The 25,194-nt window shown below is 44.9% G+C and overlaps 1 protein-coding gene across 1 annotated transcript in view; it reads left to right on the plus strand.

Moving 5' to 3' along the window:
• LOC148542085 (putative ATP-dependent RNA helicase DDX43) overlaps window positions 1-25,194 on the plus strand; it is a 190,288-nt gene that overhangs the window by 37,028 nt on the left and 128,066 nt on the right. Inside the window, exons 4-5 of the mRNA XM_088471358.1 lie at window positions 1,137-1,259; window positions 20,805-20,886. Coding sequence (XP_088327484.1) covers window positions 1,137-1,259; window positions 20,805-20,886 — 205 coding nt within the window. The remainder of the gene's footprint in view (window positions 1-1,136; window positions 1,260-20,804; window positions 20,887-25,194) is intronic.

Here is a 25,194-nt window from a genome sequence, read left to right on the forward strand (position 1 = left end):
TAATTGAGAATTCTAACATACACTATACAATTTTCTGTCAGCTATCTGTACAATCTGGCTGGTTGGAATGAAAACCTGGTAATGTATGGGAGCAAATGACAGTCGTCCATTTGCTCACAAACACTGGAAAACAGACAAAAATGGTCGTTCAGACAAATTGGTTAAAACTCACAAGTTTAATCAATTTGAACAAATTTTTTTGTCCTTTTTTCAGTGTTTAAAACCATATGATCGACTGTCATTTGCTCCCATACATTACCAGGTTTTAATTCAAACCAGCCAGATTGGACAGATATCTGACAGAAAATTGTATAGTGGATGCCCAGCTAGTAGTTTTCAGATGCAGCTTGATTTTGGGTAATATTTTTATTCTATATAAATAATATTCAAGAACACTGCATTATCATTTAGTTTTAAATTACTTGGTCTTGGGGTGAATTTTCCTTCTGTCTTATTGTTCCATCTGGATAATTGCGATGTCAAAACCCAAATTTTGTTTAACCTGTCTATAGACAAGTTGGATGGAAAATAAGGACTAGCATTAATCTGGCTTTGTTCTTTGCATTCCCAATTTAGTGCTTACTATGTTGAATTTACAATACATAGCCACATTTGTGGGGGCCAATGTGAGCGACAGATGTTGTGCCTTAAAAAATTTAAAATCTTGTTCGGTGGCCTGCTAGTTGAAAAAGGTTGAAATACTGATCTACCCCCCCCCCCCAGGTGTCATAAATCCTAATAATAATATCCCCCACCACATTGATAGTAAAAAAAAAAATCCATGTTTTCTAAACCATCCCCCTTTGTAAAAAGACTCTTTCTTTGCCCCCCACCTTTCCTCCCATTTGACCAGTATAATTAGTTTTTTTTACTATTTTACCCTACCCCCCCCTCCCTCCAGAGTCTTAGAACTCTTTTAGACCCCCCCCCCTGGTCCCCCAGCCCCCCATGGGCATACACCCCCACCCCGCTCCCCCATATGCAGATCGCAGCGGAGCGTGTGTCGGGGGGGACTGATGATCAGTCCCGCCTGCTGAAGCTGATCTCTGCACTTGCAGAGCTGCAGGCCAGGTGTAAAATGGCAATTTAAAGAATTTTTTATTACTTTTTTTTATTTTTTATTACTGTATACGTAGGTTTTGGACAGAAGTATAATTACTCTTCCAGTTCTGCAGAGATGACTGTTCAAGATGGACCCGCTATAAACTGGGCTTCACTTCGGGAAAATAAAGCTAAATATGAAGCAATGAAGTGGGCAGGTCTGTATATGACGTAATTTTGCACTACGTCCTTAATTACTATTCCTTTAAATCTTTACTGTCCACATCATATGTCCTATGTCATATTTGCAATGTTACCTGTGTCCTAGGGCAGAGGTTCCCAAACGACGTCTTTAAGGCTCCCCAACATTTCAGGTATTCGAGATATCCATGGTTGAGCACAGGTGACTTAATTAGTACCTCAGTCAATTTGATATAACCACCTGTGTTCAATCATGGATATCTCTAAAACCTAAACTGTTGGGGAGCCTTGAGGAACTCGTTTGGCAACCTTTGTCCTAGGGTTTCATCTGATTGTCTGTTTAGATGACCACACGTGGTTGATCCTGTTACCCATTATTGTCTTTCAGTTTGGCCAAGACGCCTATTTGCACCTTTGCTCGAGCTGCCCGCATCATTGCAGTCTGTTTTGTGATATTAGATTATGCACTCCAGTAGGACCTTTATCTTTAAGCATAGTTGTTTTTGGGTAGATACCAGTGTGAGACAGCAACTTCCTTAAGTCCAGGATGCTGACTGCAATCTTGGCGAGGGGTGATTCAATGCAACGCGATGGACGCGGTGTGCCGTTACAAGCTCACCGGCATAGCAAGTGTTACTTCGCACCGAATAGATGTGGGAAGGACACTTGGGATATTGGCACTATTGTATTTGGGCGATATTTGTGCAGACAGGCATCGTGGCCAATTGAAATGTCCTTTTTGAAAGTTTCATGAATTAAAATATGTACAGTTTTGAATACTGTATTTTCATATAGTGCATTTATTATAGTAAAAATTATGCTTCAATCTATTTAAGTGAAATAAGTTGTTATACATGTCTTGGAATTCTAGATGTGTAGACTTGGTGAAAAAATTCAAAGGAATAATGAATTTGTAACTTATTCCTGTACTTTTATTTCCAATCTCCTGGCTAGATAGACATGTGTGATGGTAACTAAACTAGAATGGGGGGACACTTCAATTGTTTTGTTGCACTCTAATGTGACGGGAGATCGAGGTGCAATATTCAATTGTTTTTGGGTGCCAATGCATATATCGCAGACAAATAGACAGAGTTTAGTAGCGTAAAACAGCTAAACCCATCTAAAGTCCTGCTTTGGGCGCCCAAAAGTGCTGACTTATCGCACATTTCTACTCGCCTGCCCTGGGGGCTGCGAGCAGAAATGTGTGCTCCTGCGGCTGTATGTGTCCGAACAAATCAATTGCTCTGTTGGGTGCCTGACACCATCAGCCGTGGGCGAAAACAATTTAATTCCCCGCAATGTTTGTAAACTGAAAAGCTGAGTTGGGTGTATGAACTTAGGGCCTGTTTCAGAGCCGGACGCTATTTGCGCTCGCTCGTCCAGAAAAAGGGGCTGGATATTTAAATTTACCGTTCGCTCTTTGCGGTCTGTTCACGCCTCTATGTCTGAACGAGCGAACAAAACATGCGAACGTAATTTTGAAAAAAACGCCCCCTGGCCGCACGCATCATACGTCATGTCCGCTATTTATTAGATTAATCGAGTACATCGGACGGCGTATGAACTGCTCGCTATTCTTGTTGTTGGTTTTTCCTACCACAATCATGCGAGCAGTTCTGACTATAAAACAACCAAGTGACGTGGTCGATGACGCTGCTTTAGTAATTATGCACACCCTTAAAACGCCCGTTTTGACCGTTTGGCACGCCTGCGTTCGGATCTCCACTCCCCGTTTTCAAGCACCTTCCCCTGTTACCACCCACAAACGCCGCCTCCTGTCACTCAAAATAGCAGGCATTCGCTATTTAGCGAGCACACTATTTTCAGCCGCACTGACTGGTTCGCGCATGCGTATTAAAATCCGTACGCATGCGCAGTTGTGCGAACATCGGTCGGAACGAACGAGCGGCCGCTTACGAGCGGCTCTGAATCAGGCCCATCATGTGGAAATATTTGACAACACAATTTTCACCCATCAGAAGCCTGATATAACCACTGCTGCCGGAAGAACATTCTACTGTTTCTATAAAGATGTGTCCTCACTCTTCTTTGCTGCAGTCACTCCAAACAGCCCCTCTCTGCGCGCCAGGTCTCTTGAGAGTCTGCTAGCGCCGGGTGTCTTTTTTGCTGAAAATGTTTCTAGGTGGCAATGCAGTGTGACTAGGATGCCCCAGGAGACTTGCTGATTAATTTGATATGCAACACTATTATATCTGTGTGTGAATCACAAGTAGTCCTGAAGGGTGCTGGCACTAGGGATCTTTCCTCCACCCTACATGCAGAACTTACACAGTCTGGATTGGATCTGAGGGATCCACATAATCCAGCCTTAGGAGGCTGATTTAGGGGAAGCCCTAAATAATGAAGATTGGGAGTATAAACGGGGGTGGTTCCAAAAGTTAACAAGGTTTTGCATGTTTGTAATATTCTCTATTTCATTCTAGTTTCCCACCAAGCCAGAGCAGGTAGACCACTGCTTCCCCTCACGAACATTAGACTTCGCCTCATATTAGTCATACTGCCCCAACATCATTTGTAAGATGGTGGGGCTGGTGGAAACACGGTCAAACATTGAGGTGCGTAGTGTGATCAGATTTGTGCATCTAAAGGGCACATCGGCAACTGTATTTAATCGACAACTTGTGGAGTTCGTTGATGATTAACGTAATGTCACGGAAACAGGTTTGTATTTGGTGCACTGCCTGTGATAACTGCAGGACAGACGTTCAAGTGAGTAGCAATCTGGCCGGCCAAGCACGTCCACCACAGATGACAGTTTGTGCCACATTGAGGGTCTTAATCAGGAGGACAGACACATTTGAGTTAGTGATATTGCTGACGAACTAAACATCTCAGTGGATACTGTGCACAACATCCTTTATGAGCAACTGGGTTACAGGATAAAGTGCTAACACTGGGTACCGAAGCAACTCGCAGAAGTTCACAAAACCAATAGGATGGGATTGTCTCTCATGCAATTGATGCAGCACCATGAGGAGGGAGTGCAGTTCCTGTAGCATATTATTACAGGCGATGAAACGTGGGTGCATCATGTGACACCGGATATGAAGCAAGCATCCATGACACGGAAATGCACGTTGGCCCACTATCCGTTTCAGGCTCTGCCATTCGCTCTAGCAACGGCTATGCAAGTTTTTACAAAGATCAAGGCAGTGTTGACGTCTGTCTTGTGCATGGGGGGTATAACTAATGTACCCTACTTGGGTGATCTCATCAGGGTAGACTCTGAAAAGTCACCTCGACCGCATGGTTCAGCTGTTGCAGGAGCATGGTTGGATTCTGAACTTCATGAAGTCCCCTCTGGTACTCTGTCGACACTTGCATTTTCTGGGCTTGGTCTTCGACACCATCCTTCAGCGGGCGTTCCTTTCGCCAGATGAGGTCTGTTCCCTTTAGGCGTTGGTCCAGGGAATTCTTGCCTTGGAGCTTCTATCAATCGTATTATATATGCATATTGCTGGAGAAGAAGGTCTTGACTTTCAAGGCCATTTAGTACGCCAGGTTTCATTCCCGGAGTTTTCATGGGAAATGCTATAGGGTTGGTCTGGGTTCAACGATCACATGGAGTCTCAGCTGCTCAGCCTTTCACTGTGCACACGTCAGTCCCTGCGTTGGTGGCTCATTCCAGAGAATTTCAACAGTGGAAGCGAACTTTAGTCAGGGCAAGGAAGGTCTCTGGCCATGCCGTCCTTTGTCATGGTTTATACAAGAGTTTTCACTTCCCATCAGCTTTTTGGCGCTCTGATTTACTTTGCGCTGACCAGATCTTCTGCTGCCCGGTCCACATTCAACGAACAATGCCATGTTGATGGCGTATGTCAGCCATCAGGAGGGGCACTCGGAGCGTCAGGGCAATGGCGGAAGTGGCTTGAATATTGTCGTTGATGGAGGTGTTGGTGCCAGCACGATCATCTGTGTTCGTACCAGGGGTGAAAAATTTACAGGTTACTGAGTGCATAAAACCCGCTCTAGAGTTGTGGACCTTGAAAATATTTGCATTATCTGTCTTAGCATTTATCTTTATCTGCATATTTTTGAGGAGACAGCGTCTATTGGAGTTGATCATCTAAATAGTGGGATTAATTCTGGTAACCAAGGGCTCTCAATCTATATTCTCCTTTCCAAATAAGTGATAAATTACACTATCACATCTTCTATTACGCCAGGCTGTCCAGTGAAAATCAATTCAAGAATATATTCAACTTTGAAATTACACAATGACAACGGTATACAGTGTAGGTGTACATAAATATATATAAAAAAAACTATAACATAAATGTATAATTGTTTACCTTGACAAAGGGGTGTGCGAACCCCGAAACGTGGGCTATGACTTAATACACTTTTTCAATTTGGTTGATCAACAATGAGTGCCGCTTTTTGTTTCACATTGGATATGTACAATTGTTGCTATTGTCTTAGAAGATGTTTTAGATATGTGCACATATTCTATTTTATGCATTTAAATAGATATATAAAATAGTTTTATTTGATTTATCTGCAGTGTCAAGTATGATTTCATTATAAGCGCAGTACCATTATTTTATTGGTTATATTTTGTGGTGGACGCCATGACTGTTTTGTGACCTGGGGTATTTTTTTTTTCTCCATTGCCAATGCTGCCTTGCGTTGTCAAAAGAATTTGGTCTCTGGATACCGGTAATACTGGTGGCTCCAGATTGGCCCTGAAGGGTCCTGGTATGACGACGTTTACAAACTTGCTATGGGCCCAGGTTGGCACCTATAGCCATTTCAACACCAGGACCTTCCTCGGCTGACTTTAATGAAGTTTCTGTGGAAACCAGTATCTTTAAGGCTAAAGGGTTTTCTTCCCGCATTGTACAGACCATGTTGCAAGCCAAGGAAATTGTTTTTGCTAGAAACTACCACAGTGTGGAGGATTTAAATTTTTTTATGTGTGAAAGGAAAGGGTTCATTATTGATTTTTCGTTATTCCCGATTCCTTACTTTCCTTCACGATGGTTTGGAGACTGATCCCTGCATGAGTTCACCAGGGGTGTAAGTTTCTCTTTACTTTAAGTGCAGGTTGGCTCTCCTTCCAGAGATTCGTACTTTTTTTTGCAGTGGGTTTTGCCGGATCACCCTCTTCTTCCTTTTTTTTATTTTGTGGTTCTATGGAATCTGAATTCTAGTACTGTATGCAACTCAAAAGTCTCTCCATTCAAGCCTTTGCAGCCTGTTGCGCTCAAGTCTATTTTTTTTTTTTGTTAATCTGGAAGCTTGTTTTTTTCTGATGGCCATAGCATTGACCCGGCATGTCTCAGGGCTTGGGTTCTTGTCTTGCATGAGGATCGGGCGGTCTACAGCCATGGCCAAAAGTTTTGAGAATGAAGTTTTGGTTTTCACAAAGTTTGCTGCTTCAGTGTTTAGAACTTTTTTCTTCAGATGTTACTATGGTATACTGATATGAAATGCTTGTTATTTTACAAGTGTCAAAGGCTTTTATTGACAATTACATTACGTTTATGCAGAGAATCAATATTTGCAGTGCTGTCAATCAACTTCTGGGTCACATACTGACTGATGGCCGCCCATTCTTGCCTAATCAATGCTTGGAGTTTGTCAGAATTTGTGGGTTTTTGTTTGTCCACCCGCCTCTTGAGGTTTGACCACAAATTCTCAATGGGATTAAGGTCTGGGGTGTTTCCTTGCCATGGATCCAAAATTTTGCTGTTTTGTTCCCCGAGCCACTTAGTTATCACTTTTACCTTAGGGCAAGGTGCTCCATCATGCTGGAAAAGGCATTGCTCGTCACCAAACTGTTCTTGGATGGTTGGGAGAAGTTGCTCTTGGAGGATGTTTTGGTACCATTGTTTATTCATGGCTGTGTTCTTAGGCAAGATTGTGAGTGAGCCCATTCCCTTTGCTGAGAAGCAACCCCACACAAGAATGGTCTCAGGATGCTTTACTGTTGGCATATATATATGGGAAATTATATATATATATATAGCCAGTTGTTGCACGGTAAACGTTGGCTAGCATAAGGGGGAGTAGAGCTTAAAGTCTTGCATACTAACAAGAACAGTTGCAGCACTGTCTGTAATGAATGTGCGAGATGGATTCAGTGTTAACTGTCTCTGAAAAGCAGGTGACTCTGAAGCTTGGACATGTGTAATATAGCAACTGGAAATGTCTTCTCACCAAGCAGCATGTTGCTTCGACAGCTTCCCTTCTGATTCCAGCCTCAGCAGGCATATTGGTGGCTCTCCAAACTTCTGGAGCTCATCACTTCTCTGCAACCTGTTCCTCCACCTTTCTCTCATTTGGGATCTCTCCTGAGATTGTGAAAGCTGTTTCTCTCTCAGGATCTCTCAGACTGAAACCACTGTATGTTCTCTGCTGCTGTTCTCACAATGTCACCCTCCCTTTGCTATTCTGCCCACCTCTGCTCTATAGAAGATGGCGCCGCCACAGGATCAGGGAGCTTCTCTTCAGACGGCTGACAGTTACAGGCACTCAGCTGGCCTCTCTCCAACTGTCACTTTTGTGCACCCCAGAGGATTGTAGGGGCTCTAGTCTCCTGCAGCAGTGCAGCTCCCAGGCAAAAGAAAGTGATACCTCATGACTGTGGTGTATCGCATACAGATATAATATAATTTCTACATCAGGGTCCATAGGGTATCCACAGGATACCTTGGGGTATAGGTGTGACGTCAGTAATCGGGCACCATAGAGTTAAGCTTTCAGCCTCCCAGGATGCACTAGGGTCCCCCTCCTATACCCCGCCCCCGAGCCAAGGCACCTCAGTTTAGTTTGGTGCCCGGCCGGAGTCGGGTGCACCTGTTGGAGTGGGGGCTAAGAAGAGCCCCTGAAGTTTTCTGCATGCAGCTGTGGCTGCACATCTGGATGTACAGCATGGACAGTCAGTCCTGACGTCCATGCTGTCTTCCCTACACCCCCGCCGGTACCAGAACGCCGGTACCGATCCGGGGATGCTGGTGAGCATCTGGGGTCACAGCTAGCGGTGACCCCAGATGTTCCGGACCATGGCCGGAATCAAGGGGGACAGCAAGGTAAGCAGCGGGGTCCCGCGGTGGGTCCCCGCTGTTACATGGTTCAGAGTTTCAAGGCAGGGGGCTCCCTGGGGACTTTCTGCAGCGTGGAGCCAGGTATGTAACCTGCGCTTCCACTACCCCCCTGGGACAGCGGACCGCAGCAGAGCGGTAGCGCTGCGGCGTCCCGGGGGTTAAATGCATGCCAGGGGAGCGCGCCTTCCCTGTCTCACAGCCGGCGCCTCCCCCGCTGCACACAGCCCTCTCTGCACACTGCCGACTGGCCCTGTGGCAGCGCTCCTCCCCCAGACCAGCCTCCTCTAAGCTCCTCGGCGGCCATCTTAACAACGCATGGTGAACGCTGCTGGAAGCACTGGACGGAAGCATCGTGGTCTGGGTCCCCCCCGCATACCTCTCCTCCGATTTGGTCCAGGTCTGTGTATGCAGCGCTGTGTCCTACCAGACTCTGTGTCTGTGTAGTTGATTTATCAGCGCTGGTTAGAGCAGGAATTGAGTTTCTTTGCATTGTATGTGACTGTGCTAGCGCTGCTGCCTGTACTTTCCATTTCTGACTGTCAGCCTTATTACTGTCCCTGTTCTTTCTGCTAAAAACCCTTTGCGGTGCTGCAGGGTGCTCTCTCGCCTTTTTAAAAAACAATTGGTGAGAGGGGTCAAATACTTTGTACCATCATGTCTGAAAGTGACTTGCCTCTCCGGATACAGTGTACTACGTGTAAAGTACCTTTAGCGGAGGGGGAGGGTAGCGTGGAGGGCCTTTGCCGGCAGTGTTTGTCAATGGCGCGGCCTATTACGGTTACAGCACCGGTACAGGAGCCGCCCTGGGCTTGTTTCGCTCAGGCACTTACAACCTTAGTGGGCCAGTTAGCTCCGCAGCCCGCGTTTACACAGATGGGTTTGTCCCAGCAATCAGTGGTGTCGTCACCCATGCAGGGTTTCCCAAGACAATTGGTGGTACCCTGCAGTCTCCCTATTTCCCCTCTCCCGGTTTCTCAGGAGCCAGCGTGGTTTAACTCCCTGACGAGTTCTGTACAGCACTTGTCGGATGTGTTGCAGGGGGAGGCTGTGATGCGGCCACATAAACGGCCGGTGGCGTCTCTGTCGGCTCCTTATGAGGATAATGAAGGGACGTCTGATGATGGGGAGATTCTGGATCCTTACGATCAGGAACCTCTCCATATTAAGGACGCAGACGCTAGGTCCAAGGTATATATTCCTGGACTTATTCGGGCAGTCCGCACAGCCTTGGTGATTGAGGACGAAGTTCCCCCAGCGGCTAAATCCAAGTATGCCTTTTTTTAAGGATGTGAAGGGTGACGCCACAGTCTTTCCTCTTTCGGGTCAGTTGGTGGACCATTTAGAGGAGGCATGGAAACAGCCTGGCAAGCGATACCAACCGCAGAGGCGCCTGGCGGTGGCTTATCCGTTCGCGGATAATTATTTTGCTAAGTGGGAATCCCCTCCACAGGTGGATTCTCATGTGACACGTCTTGTCCGTAGTGCCACATTGCCAATGCCATCCATGTCCTCCCTTAAGGATGCTACGGACCGCAAGGTGGAGATCTGCCTGAAGTCCGCTTATTCCCTTGCTCGGGGGGGCAGCGCGGCCGGCTATGGCCATTTGCTGGGTTGCTAGAGCTATGGAGCGCTGGGCGGATTCATTGGAGGCGTCCTTCGATTCCGACTGTCCGGCCGAACAGGCGGAGTTGATTGGTAATCTCCGTGATTCAGCCACTTATATCAACGAGGCGGGCTTAGACATTAGTACCCTGGTGTCTCGAATTTCTTCAGCAGCGGTGGCTGCTCGTCGCACCTTGTGGTTGCGATCCTGGAAGGCGGACGCTGATTCCAAAAAGGGTTTGGAGGCGTTGCCCTTTAACGGAGAAGTTCTCTTCGGTCCAGATCTGGACAAGATTGTGGCCACGCTGGCGGCAGCCAAATCGGCATGTCTCCCGTTGGCCGCTGTTCCTTCTGGTTCAGGACCATCGTCCTTTCGGTCTTATAGGGCCCAGGGCAGGCCCAAACCTCAGTCTTTTCCCCGACAGGCTGGTCCCAAGAAATCGGCCAAGCCCCGGAAGCAGGCATGGAGTACCAGACGTCCGGCCCCTAAGCCAGATGACAAGCCTGCGGCCTGACGGTCCGGGCCTCCCTTTGGGGGATCCCAAAGTGGGAGGCCGCCTGCTGCAGTTCGCCCGGTGTTGGTCGGTCACCACGACAGACACTTGGGTTCTCGAGGTGGTCTCCCACGGGTACGCCCTCTCTTTCCGGCACATACCCCCGGCTCGTTTTTTCACCACCGGTCTACCATCAGACCAGAACAAGGCCACGGAGCTGCGGAAGGTCTTGCACACTATGCTCCAGGCTGGAGTTATAGTGCCTGTTCCATTCTCCCAGAGGGGCCAGGGTTTCTATTCCAATCTTTTTTTGGTGCAGAAACCCAATGGGTCATATCGTCCGATTCTCAACCTCAAAGCTCTCAACAAGTCTTTGCAGGTGCCGAAGTTTCGGATGGAGACCCTACGGTCCATCATTCTGGCGCTGGAACCTGGGGACTACATGGTGTCATTGGACATACAGGACGCTTACCTGTATGTCCCTATTCTTTTGCGCCATCAACAGTTCCTCAGGTTTGCAATCCGCAGCGACCACTTTCAGTTTCGGGCGTTACCTTTTGGGCTGGCGACAGCACCGCGTGTGTTCACCAAGGTGATGGCGGTCATGGCGGCTTCTCTGCGGCTGCAGGGAGTCCGCATGTTGCCGTACTTGGACGACCTTTTATTAGTGGCATGATCTCCGGAGCTCCTTCTGCGCCACTTGGACCTGACCATTGCGCTATTGCAACGGCACGGCTGGTTAATAAACTGGCAGAAGTCCACTCTAATCCCGTCTCGGCGGATTCTGCACCTCGGAGCCTTATTAGACTCGGGACAGCAAAGGATCTTTGTGACGGGGGAAAAGATCTCTGCTTTACAGTCGAGGGTGCGCAGTTGTCTGCACAGCCGCCGGGTGTCTCTACACTCGGCGATGAGGTTACTGGGCACCATGGTGTCAGTGTTCGACATGGTGGAATATGCCCAGTTTCACTCCAGACCTCTACAGCACCTGATCCTGTCCAAGTGGAACGGGCTGCCTCAGTCTCTAAAGTCCCAGACAATAGTTCTCACCCCGGAGGTTCGCCTGTCCCTTGCCTGGTGGTTGCAGACGACCCGTCTCAGCAAGGGACGTCCGTTCTGGGTACCAAATTGGGTCCTGTTGACAATGGACGCCAGTCTTCGGGGCTGGGGAGCAGTTTCGGGTCCACACTTGTTCCAGGGCAGGTGGACTCCGACAGAAGCGGAGCTTCCAATAAATATCTTGGAACTCCATGCGGTCTTCAATGCCCTCCAGCAGGCACATCGGGTTCTCCAGGGTCGCCCAGTGCAGGTTCAGTCGGACAACGCTACCACCGTGGCCTACATAAACAGGCAAGGAGGAACCCGAAGTCGGGCGGCTCTCGTAGAGGTGTCTCGGATCCTGGTATGGGCGGAGCGCAATCTTCTGGCCATATCAGCTGTCTTCATCCCGGGAGTGCTAAATTGGGAGGCGGACTTCCTAAGTCGCCAGGACGTTCAGCCGGGGGAATGGTCCCTGCACCCGGACGTTTTTCAACTGCTGGTGGACAAGTGGGATCTTCCAGAGATCGACCTCATGGCGTCCCGGCACAACAACAAGTTGCCGGTGTACGGGTCTCGCACAAGAGACGAAGAGGCGTCTCTGGTGGATGCTCTGTCCGTCCGGTGGACGTTCCGGTTCGCTTACCTGTTTCCTCCGGTTTCCCTTCTTCCACGGGTAATCCGGAAATTCAAACTGGAAAGAGGGACGCTCCTGTTGATGGCTCCTGGGTGGCCAAGACGGCACTGGTTCTCAGACCTTCAAGGTCTGTCCGTGGACAGTCCTCTGCGGTTGCCGCTACGACCGGACCTTCTGTCGCAGGGTCCTTGTCTTCACCCGGACCTGACTCGGCTGTCTTTGACGGCGTGGCTGTTGAGACGGCCATGCTGAGGTCCAGGGGGTTTTCCAGCTCTGTAGTGCGTACCATGTTACGAGCTCGGAAACAGTCTTCCGCGAGGATATACCATCGCGTTCGGCATATGTTCTTCCAGTGGTGTCGACCGAGAGGTTATGCACCGCGGGAGTTTCGTCTGTCTAGGATACTCGCCTTCCTACAAGCGGGACTAGATCATGGGCTTCGCCTTGCTTCTTTGAAGGTACAGGTTTCGGCCCTGTCTGTCTGGTTTCACCGTAGGATTGCTACAATCCAGGATGTGCGCACCTTTATGCAAGGTGTTCTCCGCATTCAGCCGCCCTTTGTTCCACCTGTGGCGCCTTGGGATTTGGCTGTGGTCCTGAGGGCTCTCCAGGGACCGCCGTTTGAACAACTGGGCTCAGTGGTTCTTAAATGGCTAACAGCTAAGACCGTTTTCCTTCTGGCCATAGCTTCGGCCAGACGTGTTTCTGATTTAGGGGCTCTTTCTTGTAGACCCCCTTTCTTGATTTTTCATGGGAACAGGGCTCCGCACTCGGCCTGAATTTCTTCCCAAAGTTGTTTCCCAGTTTCATGTTAACGAGGAAATAGTTGTTCCGGCCTTTAACTCACCTGGTCTTTCAGTGGGTGAGGCCACTTTGGATGTTGTGCGGGCCTTAAGGACTTATGTTGACCGCACTTCTTCGTTTAGGAAGTCGGACGCCTTGTTTGTCCTCTATGGCTTCCGTAAAAAGGGTTGGCCTGCTTCAAAGCAAACTTTGGCAGCCTGGATCCGTATGGCTATTTCTGAAGCTTATCTTCATGAAGGTCTGCCGGTTCCTCCTTCTTTGAAGGCTCATTCCACTAGGTCTGTGGGTCCTTCGTGGGAAGCTCGACGTGGTGCCTCTGCAGTCCAGATCTGCAAGGCTGCTACGTGGTCCTCTGTCCATACCTTCGTGAGGTATTACAGGTTTGACACCTTCGCCTCTCAGGATGCTTCCTTCGGGCGGCGGATTCTCCTTTCAGCACAGGAGCGTCCCCACCCTTAAAGGATACTGCTTTGGGACATCCCCAAGGTATCCTGTGGATACCCTATGGACCCTGATGTAGAAAATATGAGATATGGTAAGAACTTACCTTTGTTATCTCTATTTCTACGAAGTCCATAGGGTTCCACAGGACTCCCGCCCTGTCGCACCTATGCTGCAGATGGGTTTTGTTCTGGTCACCGGTTTTTCCGTCTCCCTCTGGTGAGAGTGTGATTCTTGTGTGTATCCTGATCTTCTTACTCTCTCTTCCTTCTCCTCCTCCGGCCTATGGCTTGGTAACTAACTGAGGTGTCTTTGCTCGGGGGCGGGGTATAGGAGGGGGACCCTAGTGCATCCTGGGAGGCTGAAAGCTTAACTCTATGGTGCCCGATGACTGACGTCACACCTATACCCCAAGGTATCCTGTGGAACCCTATGGACTTCGTAGAAATAGAGATAACAAAGGTAAGTTCTTACCATATCTCATACTTTTGTGTATAATTGTGCGTGTATTTTCATGGTGTGTGTGTGTGTACATTTGTGTAGTGTTTGTGTATATTTGTATTGTGTGTGTGTGTGTATATATTGTACATACAGGTGTATGTGCATTTCTTCTGTAAGTGTATGTATTTGTGCTTGTATAGTGTGTGTGTTTATTTTCTGTGTATTTAGGCGCGCCTAATAGCATAGGCTCTCAATTAGCATGCAAAGTGCTACAATGCAGCGGCAACCGCTTTTTTCCACACCAAGTTCTGTTTACAGTCTGAGGCCCCTATTCAATTACAGGCGAAAAGTCTGCGAAGTTTCGCCTGTCAGACTTTCTGCCTCATTTGAATGTTTCAGAGGCGAAATCTTTCTGTGCACGTCCCCGCTTTTCTACTTTTTTTCACCTCCTATTCATTGGAGATACTTTTTCGCCTGTTACAATGCTTAGGCGAAATCGTCCTGGAATTGAATATGGAGATACTTTGAAAACAGTCAAAGTATAAATCGGCGAAAACTTTTCTCCAAACGGCACTTTTTCGCCTCTTATTGAATCCAGCCCTGAGTTGCACACAGATATAAGTGTCACATATCAAATGAATTCAGACGCACCAGGAGGCTATGCTATGTGCATCGCACCGTGACTAGCAGCATATGTCACAGGTTCCTAAACTACGCCATTACAGTCCACGTTTTAAGGATAGCCATTTTCGAGCACTTGTGATAATTAGTACCTCAGTCAATTTGATTTAAGCACCTGAACTCAAGCATGTATAACCTTAAAACCTGGACTGTAATGGCAGAGTTTTGGAACTTCTGGTAAATGTAACAAACAAGTTTGAATTTGTACCCTGTGAACTGCTTTAATTTGAACCTTTGATGCTGTTTACTTCCTATTGGGAGGATATACCCCTTTTCAAGGATAATTGTGCAGCACTTTTCTGACTGCGTCATAATCGCGGGTTATCCTGCAATCGGAGAGTAGCGGTTGCTGCTTCTTGTTGTTCTCATCTGAACTTTTTTAATTTGTTTTGATTCTTATTTTCATCAGTGCAATATTCCAGATAATGAGGTACCATTGACCCTGTACGGATCTGAACTGGTTGGGTATCCTGTACAATCTATTGGTCCCGATTCAGATACATATATCCCCAGTTAGGGCAGGCAACAATTTGGGCAATGCTGGGTGCAGGAAGCAGTTAGGGTAGAGGGGGGTAAGGGCATTCAGCAGTTGGGGCAGGGAAGGGAGTAAGGGTAGATGGCATTTGAACAGTACTGGGGGTAGAGAGGGAGGGGGTAAGAGTAGATCGCAGAATTTTTTTTACTTTTGATTAAGCAGGCCCACTCCCCCTCCCCTGTTCACCTGTTTTGCAGTAATGCTAATACCAGCTCACAGAACACTCCAATCTCTCATCATCGGCGACCCTCCCCCATCTGCCTGTTTTGCAGCACTGTCAACTTACACCAATTTCTCATTTTAGGAGCTTCTCTATCACCCCACACCACCATTTGCATGATCATAAGCAGCTACCAGCACCCCTTCCCCCTTTGTATGATCACTTGCATGAATCCTCGTCATGGTCAGGAGCAGATTGAGGTACAATTCTGTCCTCTTGGTAAGACTTTGAGCCACTGAGCTGTATACTCCACCTTCTCCATGTCGCTGGAGCTGCCTTCTCCACTCCGCCAGATACCGCAGCTGATGCATCCAGCAGTGAAGGTGCCAACGGCTGTCTCCTCCTCCACTTCTTATAGTCAACACTGCAACGACCAGGAGACCTCACAAGAGCCACGGGATTGGGTGCAGCAGAGCGCGTCCCCAGGGACCCACCCATTCTGTAAAAGAGTCCCCAGTCATCAGTTTAGGGTAAAATACGCACTATAGCGCGTGTTTGTGATCACTGCATTTTAGTTGATATGACAAACTAAGTTAATAATTATCAATACTTTTCTTATTTTCGTAAACACATTTTATTTAAAAAATTTTGCTACATAGTATAGGGGGTCATTATCTTCAGAGCTCAGGCCCTGATTCAGAGCCGGACGCTCTGACAGAGCGCTCGCTTTGAATCAGGGCCGTCCCTGCTCCTTTTTGGAGCGGCCTCCTGGCCGCTCGCATAGCTGTGGTTGACCACCCACAGCTATAGCGAGCAGCCAAAATGATGGTCGCGATGGTCAAGACCATCGGGCTTGCGACGAGACCCTGCGGTAGGGTCTCGCTGCCGCAAGCCCTGGAGTGCTTTTGGCTCTATCAGAGCCAAAAGCACTCCCACTGACATCACTAGTGATGTCAGTGGGGCCGGTCCCAGGCGGTAGGCGTTCCCATGGGAACGCCTCCGTCTGGGCAGCCACGCCCCCGGCACGCCCACCAAAGGGGGCGTGCTGTCAATCACCATCAACAGCACGCCCCCTTTGGTGCGAGACCCATAACGACGGCTTGGCCGTCGCTATTCGGGTCTCGCACATGCGCACGACGGAGCCGCCTCCGTCATGCGCATGCGCACTTGGGCAACATCAACCCGCTTGCGAGCGGGTCTGAATCAGGCCCTCAGTTCATATATTTCTTTTCCTTCGATAAGTGTCCATTCTCGGTCTGGCGCGGGGCAGGCCTCCATACCATAGAAAGAGCACTCTAACGCGTACTCTAAAATGGGGTGTGGCCACGAGAAAAGGCGCGCGTCTTTAAGGCACACCCCTTTTATCTCTCTTGGGGGTGTGCCCAGCACTTATGGAAATGTTGGGCTGCCCCCAAGCTCTCCCATCTCATGCGCACGGCATCTATTCACTTGCGGTGAGCGCTGCACTGCAATTTTTTCCATCCGTGGAACACTTCGGCCCTCGTGTGGAGACAAAACCTGGCATGTTGTTTTAGCGGGGTGCCGACTTGCTGCTGCCAAAAGGGCAGGGCACATTCTGCCCTTTTGAAACAGCCTAAGGGGAACGCTCAATAAGATAAATAATTGTATTATAGTGATATATCAGTCTAATTGCTTTCTTGAATTAGCATCACACACCTTCTAATCAGTCATTCACATATTTAAATGGAGAAAAGTAGTCACTCTGCTATTTGATATTCTCATGCACCACTCTGAACATGGACCAGAGAAAGAAAAGGGGAGCAATGTCTGAGGAGATCAGAAAATTATAGACTAGCATTTAAAAGATAAAGGCAGTTAGACCATCTCCAAGCAGCTTGATGTTCCTGTGACAACAGTTGTACACATTAAGATGCTTAACGTTCATGGGATTGCAGCCAACCCCCCTTGACGTGGCTTGCAAGAGGAAAATCAACCACTGATTAAACAGAAGGATAATGAGAATGGTAGAAAAAGAGCCAAGGAAAACTGAAGAGGTACAGGCTGAACTCCAAGGTCAATGTCTGATTGCACCATTAAACATTTTTTGAGCAACAGTGCTCAATGGAAGAAGGTCCAAGAGGACTCCACTTTTGAAAAACAAAATAAACCTCATAAAAAAACCTTTCTGGAATTTGCTAAAATGCATACTGACAAGCCAAAATGCCTCTGGGAAAAATGTCCTTTGGACAGATGAATCAGAAGTGGAGCATTTGGCTATTCATATCAGCTCTAGTTCACAGATAGAAAAAAAATGAAGCTTTCAAAGAAAAAAATCACCATTCTTAATGTGAAACATGGAAGAAGACTGTTATGGTTTGCGACTGCTTAGCTGCATCTCGTACGGAGTGCCTTGAATCTGTGCAGGGCACAATGAAATCTCAAGACTGTCAAGGCATTCTGGAGCGAAACATACTGCCCAGTGTCGGAGAGCAACAGGTAATGACCTAACACACAGCTAGAAACACCCAAGAATGGATAAGAAGAAAACATTGGACTATTCTGAAGTTTACTTCTATGAGCTCTGATCTGAAACCTATTGTACATATATAGAACGAGCGGAAACGTGCGATCTGAAGCAGGCACTCGTAAAACATGACAGCTGACGCAGTTTGCTCAGGAAGAGTGGGCCAAACTACCTAACAAAGAAACCTTCAAGTGGTGTATTACGACCATAATTTGCTGTTAGTGTAGGGTACGCCCTTCACGTCATTGGGCGAGTATTCCAGTGTACTTGGAAGATTAAGGGACTCGGAAAAGAAACCTTTATTGGCTTATTCATACGTCACTTCACTCTGAGTTGGGTACGCTATCTCCTCTTATCAATGTGGGAGTGTTGCACTTAAACTTTTATATATTTATATTTAAACATGCCACTATTGTGTTTTGTTTTATTTCATGTGTCCGGGAGGATGTCATAATGGACTGACCACATATCCATTCCATACACTCTTAAAAATTCCAAAGGACTGAGTATTCTTATATGAAAATACATATTGTATGTTATACATTATTGACCATATATAGTTGCACTATTAGAGTTAGAGCAGCACCATCTCACATTCAGAAGTTTTTCTATAAATGTATTTATTCGAGTGTAGTGATTGGTGGATTATACATTTTTTTTCTATTCATTTGTTATGTTAAAATGCCTTTTCAACACCTAAGCGAAAATGCATGCTCTAATTTCAAGGAGATCCAATCTTCATTTTCTATTCACCAGTTAGATCTCCACTTTTGAAGTGGGCGTGAATAGAGCCTCCTGTGGCCTGTTCTATCATTGTAATGTTCACAGCAGCACTTAGTACTGGTATTATGGGAGGCATTAATGACATAATTGGTATATGTGACCATAGCAGTTTCATGGTGTGAGTAGTGAAATGTGGAGGCAAGTAGAAAGCCTTAGAGTGTAGTATGAAATTAAGTTAATACATGTAATTTAATATTTCATGTTTTCCTAGGACAGAAGTTACAACATTATATATAGTTTGAAAATAATTACAGGCACACATAGGGTGTGGATGATGATTTCTGTCACCCTTGGGGACCTATTTAGCAATAAGTGCATTTTTGCATTAAGTTTAATTTGTTCTTTACTGTAATAAGAGATTTTATCTGGGCAATTTAGCAAAATACTGGGACACAGGCTCTGAAAAGAGCCCATACTGGCGAACGGTATGCCCCCTTTTGGTAAATACTTATTCTGCTCAAAAATGCATAAATTTTTTATGAAAACACCATTTTCAGAGGTTTTGTTAAAATTTGTATTCTAATATATAAGCCCTTTGAACTGTTACAATCCCATCATGCCATGTTTGAGTGCTTTTTTGCATTTTAATAAACATTAACTTGTAAACCTAAGAGTGTGAGAATCAGGGCTGAGGAGTCGGTACACCAAACCTTCCATTCCTATTGGTTTTTTTTCTACTGTCTGAGTCTTCAATAAACAGCAACATTTATTTTTTTACATGTACAGTAGTCTATTGGACTACAATTTGGACCTTTAGGATAATTAAGTTTTTGCAATACATGATTTCATTAAGTTACAAATAGTAGGTTAGGTCATGAGATAGTGGAAGAATACATGTGAACTATAACAGCAGGAGGGGTTAGTTATATTGCAGTATAATGGGTGACTGGTAATGATCTCAGTGTAGTGGGTAATTGGGTAATTATTGCAGTCTAGTCATTTGCAACAGTTAATTATAATAGTATAATATATTACCTTTGCATACTCTTTGGACAGAAATAGTCCTTTACATTTTTGGAGGAATTAAATTACTCCTTTCAACACTGAGTGACAGATTGTGCTAGTAAGTAATTGTTTACATATTAGAAACTGTAGAGTAAATTACAGTAGGGTAATAGATGCAATACACGATTTCACTGTCATGTATTCTCCAGCAATTAATAACTAATGCTTCTAAACCTCACCCCTGCTGTACCAACATCAATTTAGTACTCATCACATATCCTTGAACTGTACTGCATTACTACCCCACCCCACTCCTATTATGTGTTACTTATTTACTCTGGCACAGATCAGTCTGGATATAGGACACTTCAACTTCACAAGACATCTAGTTATTTTTCCTGTATTTGTTTTCTTTTCATAGCAAAGGAAAAGCACTGCTGTGCTGGTCTTTTTTTTTTATTATTTATTTTTTTTGTCTTTGTCAACACGACTTTATTGGCTTTCTCCTGCTTCTGTTTAGGGTTTCTTTTCTGCAAAATAATGTTTAGGCTCATATGTTCAGAGTTACATGAGACTGAACTGGAAGAGTGCCTGGGAAATGGTGAATGATGTGTCAAACGTACCACTACATGTGTAATGCGATCACTGATATTTGAAGTTTTTTTTATTTTGAATTTAGAGTTGGTACATTTTTTCCGACTCCACAGAGCTGGTAAAAATATAGAACATGCAGTTAAATAGGGTTTTATGAGGTTGATCAGTAATGAAAATTGTGAGCAATTTCTGGAACAAATCTTTAAAATTTGTGACTGTCCCTGTGAAATAAGATTTGTTGCCAGCTAGTCCCAAAATATGATAAACCATACACTGCTAGTGCCTAACAATATATTGTGCACTTCCTCACTTGCTCCTTAAGTTCCCAATTTAATTACAAACCTAAAAACCAGTGGCATATTTCATTTAGTATTGCAGTAATACAAATGAATATGCTACTGTTATTCATCATTACTTACCCCTCCGGCGAGATCCAACGACAACATTCTCGTCGGCGATGTTCTCCGATCAACTGTTGGCAGGCTATCGTTGCCAGCAACAAGCTTTTCTGTTGTGCACATGTGCAATGGTCAGTCTGCACATGTGCATGTCTGTTTAACCCGACGGGAACCCGGCAGTGCCTGGAAGGCTTCACTGAAGATGATACAGTGACAAACGATCACCGCTGTTTGTTAAATATTTCAAGAATGACTTAACTTCAGCGAGTGCTAAAGGGGTTATGTATCATTGTTAAATGGGCTCTAATGGCTAGGTTATGCAAATAAAATGTTGGGATTCTGGGTATGTATTTAATGTGACATTTTACTGGAAATATTTGTGGTCAACTTCTGATCTGCATGTTAGCTTAAAAGTTTAAGTTGTCCTTTTCACTTTTCCCTGTCTTGCAAGACATGCCTCCAATTGAGAAAGTTTTCTACAAAGAATCTCCAAGCGTTGAATCAATGTCTGAAGACGAGGTAACAGAGTGGAGGTAAATTTTAATTTGTGCAGATTTGACATAATATGCGAGAACTTTATTGTTTATACGTGCACAACTGCCTTTGATAGCTGCCCATAGTTTTGGGAAAGTACTGTACATTACACATTCTCTAGAACTAAATAACTAGAGCCTGATGTAAGTGTTTTAAATTTATGCTATGCACATTTTTACAGGGAGCTGGAACTGTTGAAATCCTTAAACATTGTTTTGTAATATTAACACAGTTGGTTCTCTGTGTTCAAGGCTCATACTTTCAATCAATTTTACATTCTATTTCACTTACGTTCGGAAGTCGATTCGTGTGTGCACACCTGAACAATCTGACTTGCTATCCCCGAAACTCAACTCCTCTTTCTAAAATATCGGAAGAAAATATTGTAACACCGTATACAGATTTGTATATGTCGGACATACAGGACCATGCCAGCAATACACTATGTAAACTGTCCGAGATGTTTACATGTGATGTATTGTTGGCATGGTCGTATATAGCTGACATATACCACTATGGGCGGAATTCAATTCTTTCCAGCCCCTATCGCGCCCGACGGAGCTATTCTATTCTTGCTCCTGTCGGGCGCGATCAACTGCCAAGCGCTACATTTCAGCTCGCAGCCCTTGGGGGATGAGAGCTGAAATGTGCGAAAAGTGACATGTTTGGACGCCCAAACATCACTTTTCACGATCGCGCCCAGCACTTTGGTCGGGTTTAGCTGCTTTACACGGCTAAACCTGACCTCTATGGGCGCGATCAGCGTGAAAAGCTGGTACAATTGAATAGCGGCCCGCGATCTCCTGTCACTTTAGACGGGAGATGCGGGCCGCGAAATCAATTGAATTCCGCCCTATATGTTTGTAGAGCCATATAACCGTGTAGGATAGTGTCGTGTGGGGTTGGGGCGATGTTGGCAGGAAATTGGTTGGCATCCACTTACCGTCTCTAGAAGAGTGTTCCCTAGAACGGACTCCCTGTCGCTATATTATTTCTTGACACCTTTAACAGTAGTTGCAGAATAATTTCTTATGTTATATTGTTATGACATGATATTGAGTTTTCTCTTACTCATTGCATCACAATTACTTCATTACCAGGAGACTCCCATATATTGTATCCATTTATACAGTACCTGCGATTGTTCGTCTTTAAAGAAGTATTCCTGCTGGTTATAGATACGTGAATCATACACAATTTAATTGTATTATTATCTTTGCATTTATTGTCACCTTAGGACATACAAATTATTATCAACATTTGTCTGATATTACAACAATATGTGCTACTTGTATTCCTATACTGTGATCATTAATTGGTGCCAGCCAATTTCCTGCCTTTTAAACACCATTTAATTTGGGACTGGATCACCACATTGGGATAATTTAGTATAATCACTACAGTATTTAAACACTGATTCTGGATTACTACCCTAATAATTCTGTTGGGGGTTGATTATTTTCCTGAAATAACACAATAATTAATACTCACATATTGTCATCTAATTTTATCATGGTATTAAAATTCAGATGTTGGACTACTACCCGAATAACTTTGAGGTGTTGATTATTTTCTAACCCTATTGTAAAACTCAATATTTCACACACTGATTCTGTAAATTCTTCAATTGTGTACAAATCTGTTATTGCATTTTTTCAGCAAGGAAAACCTTATGCATGATCCCAGGGTTTTTATAACAAGTACTTTTCAGTACTATATTTGTCTGTTTGCGTTTTGTATGTACTTTCCTTGAGATTGCGTCTTTTACTTATTATTAAAAGTTAAGTTTTATACATAATATCAGCTCAGTACCCCAACCAAGAAGGTACTTTTTCTTATTTTCTTTATTGCATTATCAAATTAATCAGCACATTCACAGCAATGCTAACTGTTGTGTCTCCATGCTGCCTAGGATTGTCTGTGTGCATAGTCTTAGGGGATAACATTTTTCTAGTGTCTGCCGGCATGGATCTACGTTATTGTGCTTACATTTTACATAGGATCCTAGCTATGGCGCTATTAACATTTATATAAATTCATAGGTGCTCTTCTAGAAGTTGCTGCTGTCACTACAACAAATTCTAAAATACTATGGAGAAATGCAAATGTGCTGGGCAAAGGCCATAGGAAAGAAGAAATGAAAAAATACTTTACCTTATATTCTTGTAAAACTGCACCATACAGGTTTCACTAAACAGGTTTAGGGCCGAATTCAATTAGAGGCTAAAGCCTCGATTGGCGAACAGCTTTCGACGATTTCCGCTTTTTGCCCTATTCAATTCCAGGAAGGAAAACTCCATAGGCAAAAACAGGCCAATAAGTTTCTCCACCCAGAGGCAGGCGAAATGTAGGTGCAAAATCTCTATTTTGGGATACAAATGTGGGGACTTAATTCAGAACCCTTTGGACACGCCCTCCCCCCAATGACTAATAAGGCTAAAAAAATCAAAACCTTACAACACCCCAAAAACGACTTGCAATTAGTTCCCCAGTCAATTTATTTAAAATATCTGGACTCAAGCATAGAAAACCTGGACTGTAATGGCAGAGTTTGGGAAACTCTAGCCTAAACAGTATGCATGAGATGTGGAAAAGCTGCAGGGTATAAACAGGTGTCCTGATTCATGGGAACAGCCACTAAGGATTTGTCCATTTATCTTTTCCGTACAGTACTTTGTACCTACGTTTCCCTGTGACACGTGCAGTGCGACAACTCAAAAATGGCGGATAGGTGATGTTGTCTGGGAGGTAAGTCAGATCTCTTAGGGATCCTCTTCCCGTACTGTGTACATACATCTCCCTGTGACACTTCAGGGGAGAATATTTACTAAAGTGCCGGTTTATAGAAGTAGAGATGTTGCCCATAGCAACCAAACAGATTCAAGCTATTATCTTCTAGAAGGTGCTAGATAAATGATAAATAGAATTGATTGGTTACTATGGGTTAAACCCACACTTTAGTAAATATACCCCTTGTAGTCCACCTGCACCAAAATAGCAGAAGCGGGAGGATTTACAGATGTGTCCTCGTACATCTAGCCTCAATACGCCACACAGCACAACTTACTTGGTGTGAGCGAGCCGCCAGATCCCGTGCTACTCTGCTAGCATTGGGTGGCTTTTTTTGCCAAAAATACGCCTAAGTCGCGATGGACTAGGACACACCAGCGGACTGTGCTGATTAATTTGATATGCAACACTTGTGCACCTGAGTCTGTATATGAATCACAATGAAACTTGGAATGAAAAAAGCTGCAGCTGCTACATTGTAGCACTTTGTGTACGACAGAGCCCCTGAATCTATACAAATATACAAGTGTTGCATATCGAATTAATCAGCACATTCTGCTGGTGCGTCCTTATCACATCGCATTGTGACTTAGAAGCATTTTCTGCAAAAAAGACGCCCGGCGTTAGCACAGTCTCACGGGACCTGGCGTGCTGAAAGGGGATTTATAGTGCGACTGCAGCAAAGATGTGTAAGGAAACATCTGTAGGTCATGGCAGCAATTAATCCCTGTCCCTGCTAGGAACACCGAGTTGTAGTGAGGACGCCCTTGCTGAAAGAGAAGAGCAAACTCCAGCATCAAGCCACCAGAACTCTACAGAGATATACCGGTACTGACCATATGGAAAGGGGCCTCCTCAAAGGGCTGACTGACTTCCCTTTTAACCACGAACAACATTTCCAAGTTGTCACACTACAAGTGTCACAGGGTGATGTAGGTACACAGTACTATACGAAAAAGAGGATCCGTAAAAGATTTGACTTATTCCCAGACAGCACTGTCCCATCATTACTACTGGGTCATTCCATGTGACTCATGTTACATTTCATGTTAATTTTTAGAAGTTTAAATGCACATACACACAAAAATGAAGCTAAATTTCAACATTTAAATATATGACAATAATATATGGGGTAGGTAGTCATAATTAATGCTTAGTAGCAGAAAAAAAATATACTCTTGGTAAACTTTATTGTTTGTGTGACTCATGTTACAATAGAATTGACATAGTAGCTGAGGTGACTTATATATGTTTTTAAACAGGCTCTCCTAATTATTTTTACAATATGAGTGTTATACTATACACTTATAAGACCCTAAATTTAGGATTGACACACAAACAAAAAACTGAATGTTCACTAAACTATACTTAAAATCAATTTTTACTGCGCTGGTTTTCTGAGAAATACATGTATTCTAATGTAACAAATGAATAATAAAATAACTCAATATGTAATTATCAATTAAACTTGAGCAAGTTGTTTTAATTGGTTAACACTAAACATACAAAAAAGCACC

This window comes from Taudactylus pleione, unplaced genomic scaffold, assembly GCF_031769625.1.
Source record: "Taudactylus pleione unplaced genomic scaffold, aTauple2 ptg000015l, whole genome shotgun sequence".
In the NCBI taxonomy this organism is placed as follows: domain Eukaryota; kingdom Metazoa; phylum Chordata; class Amphibia; order Anura; family Myobatrachidae; genus Taudactylus; species Taudactylus pleione.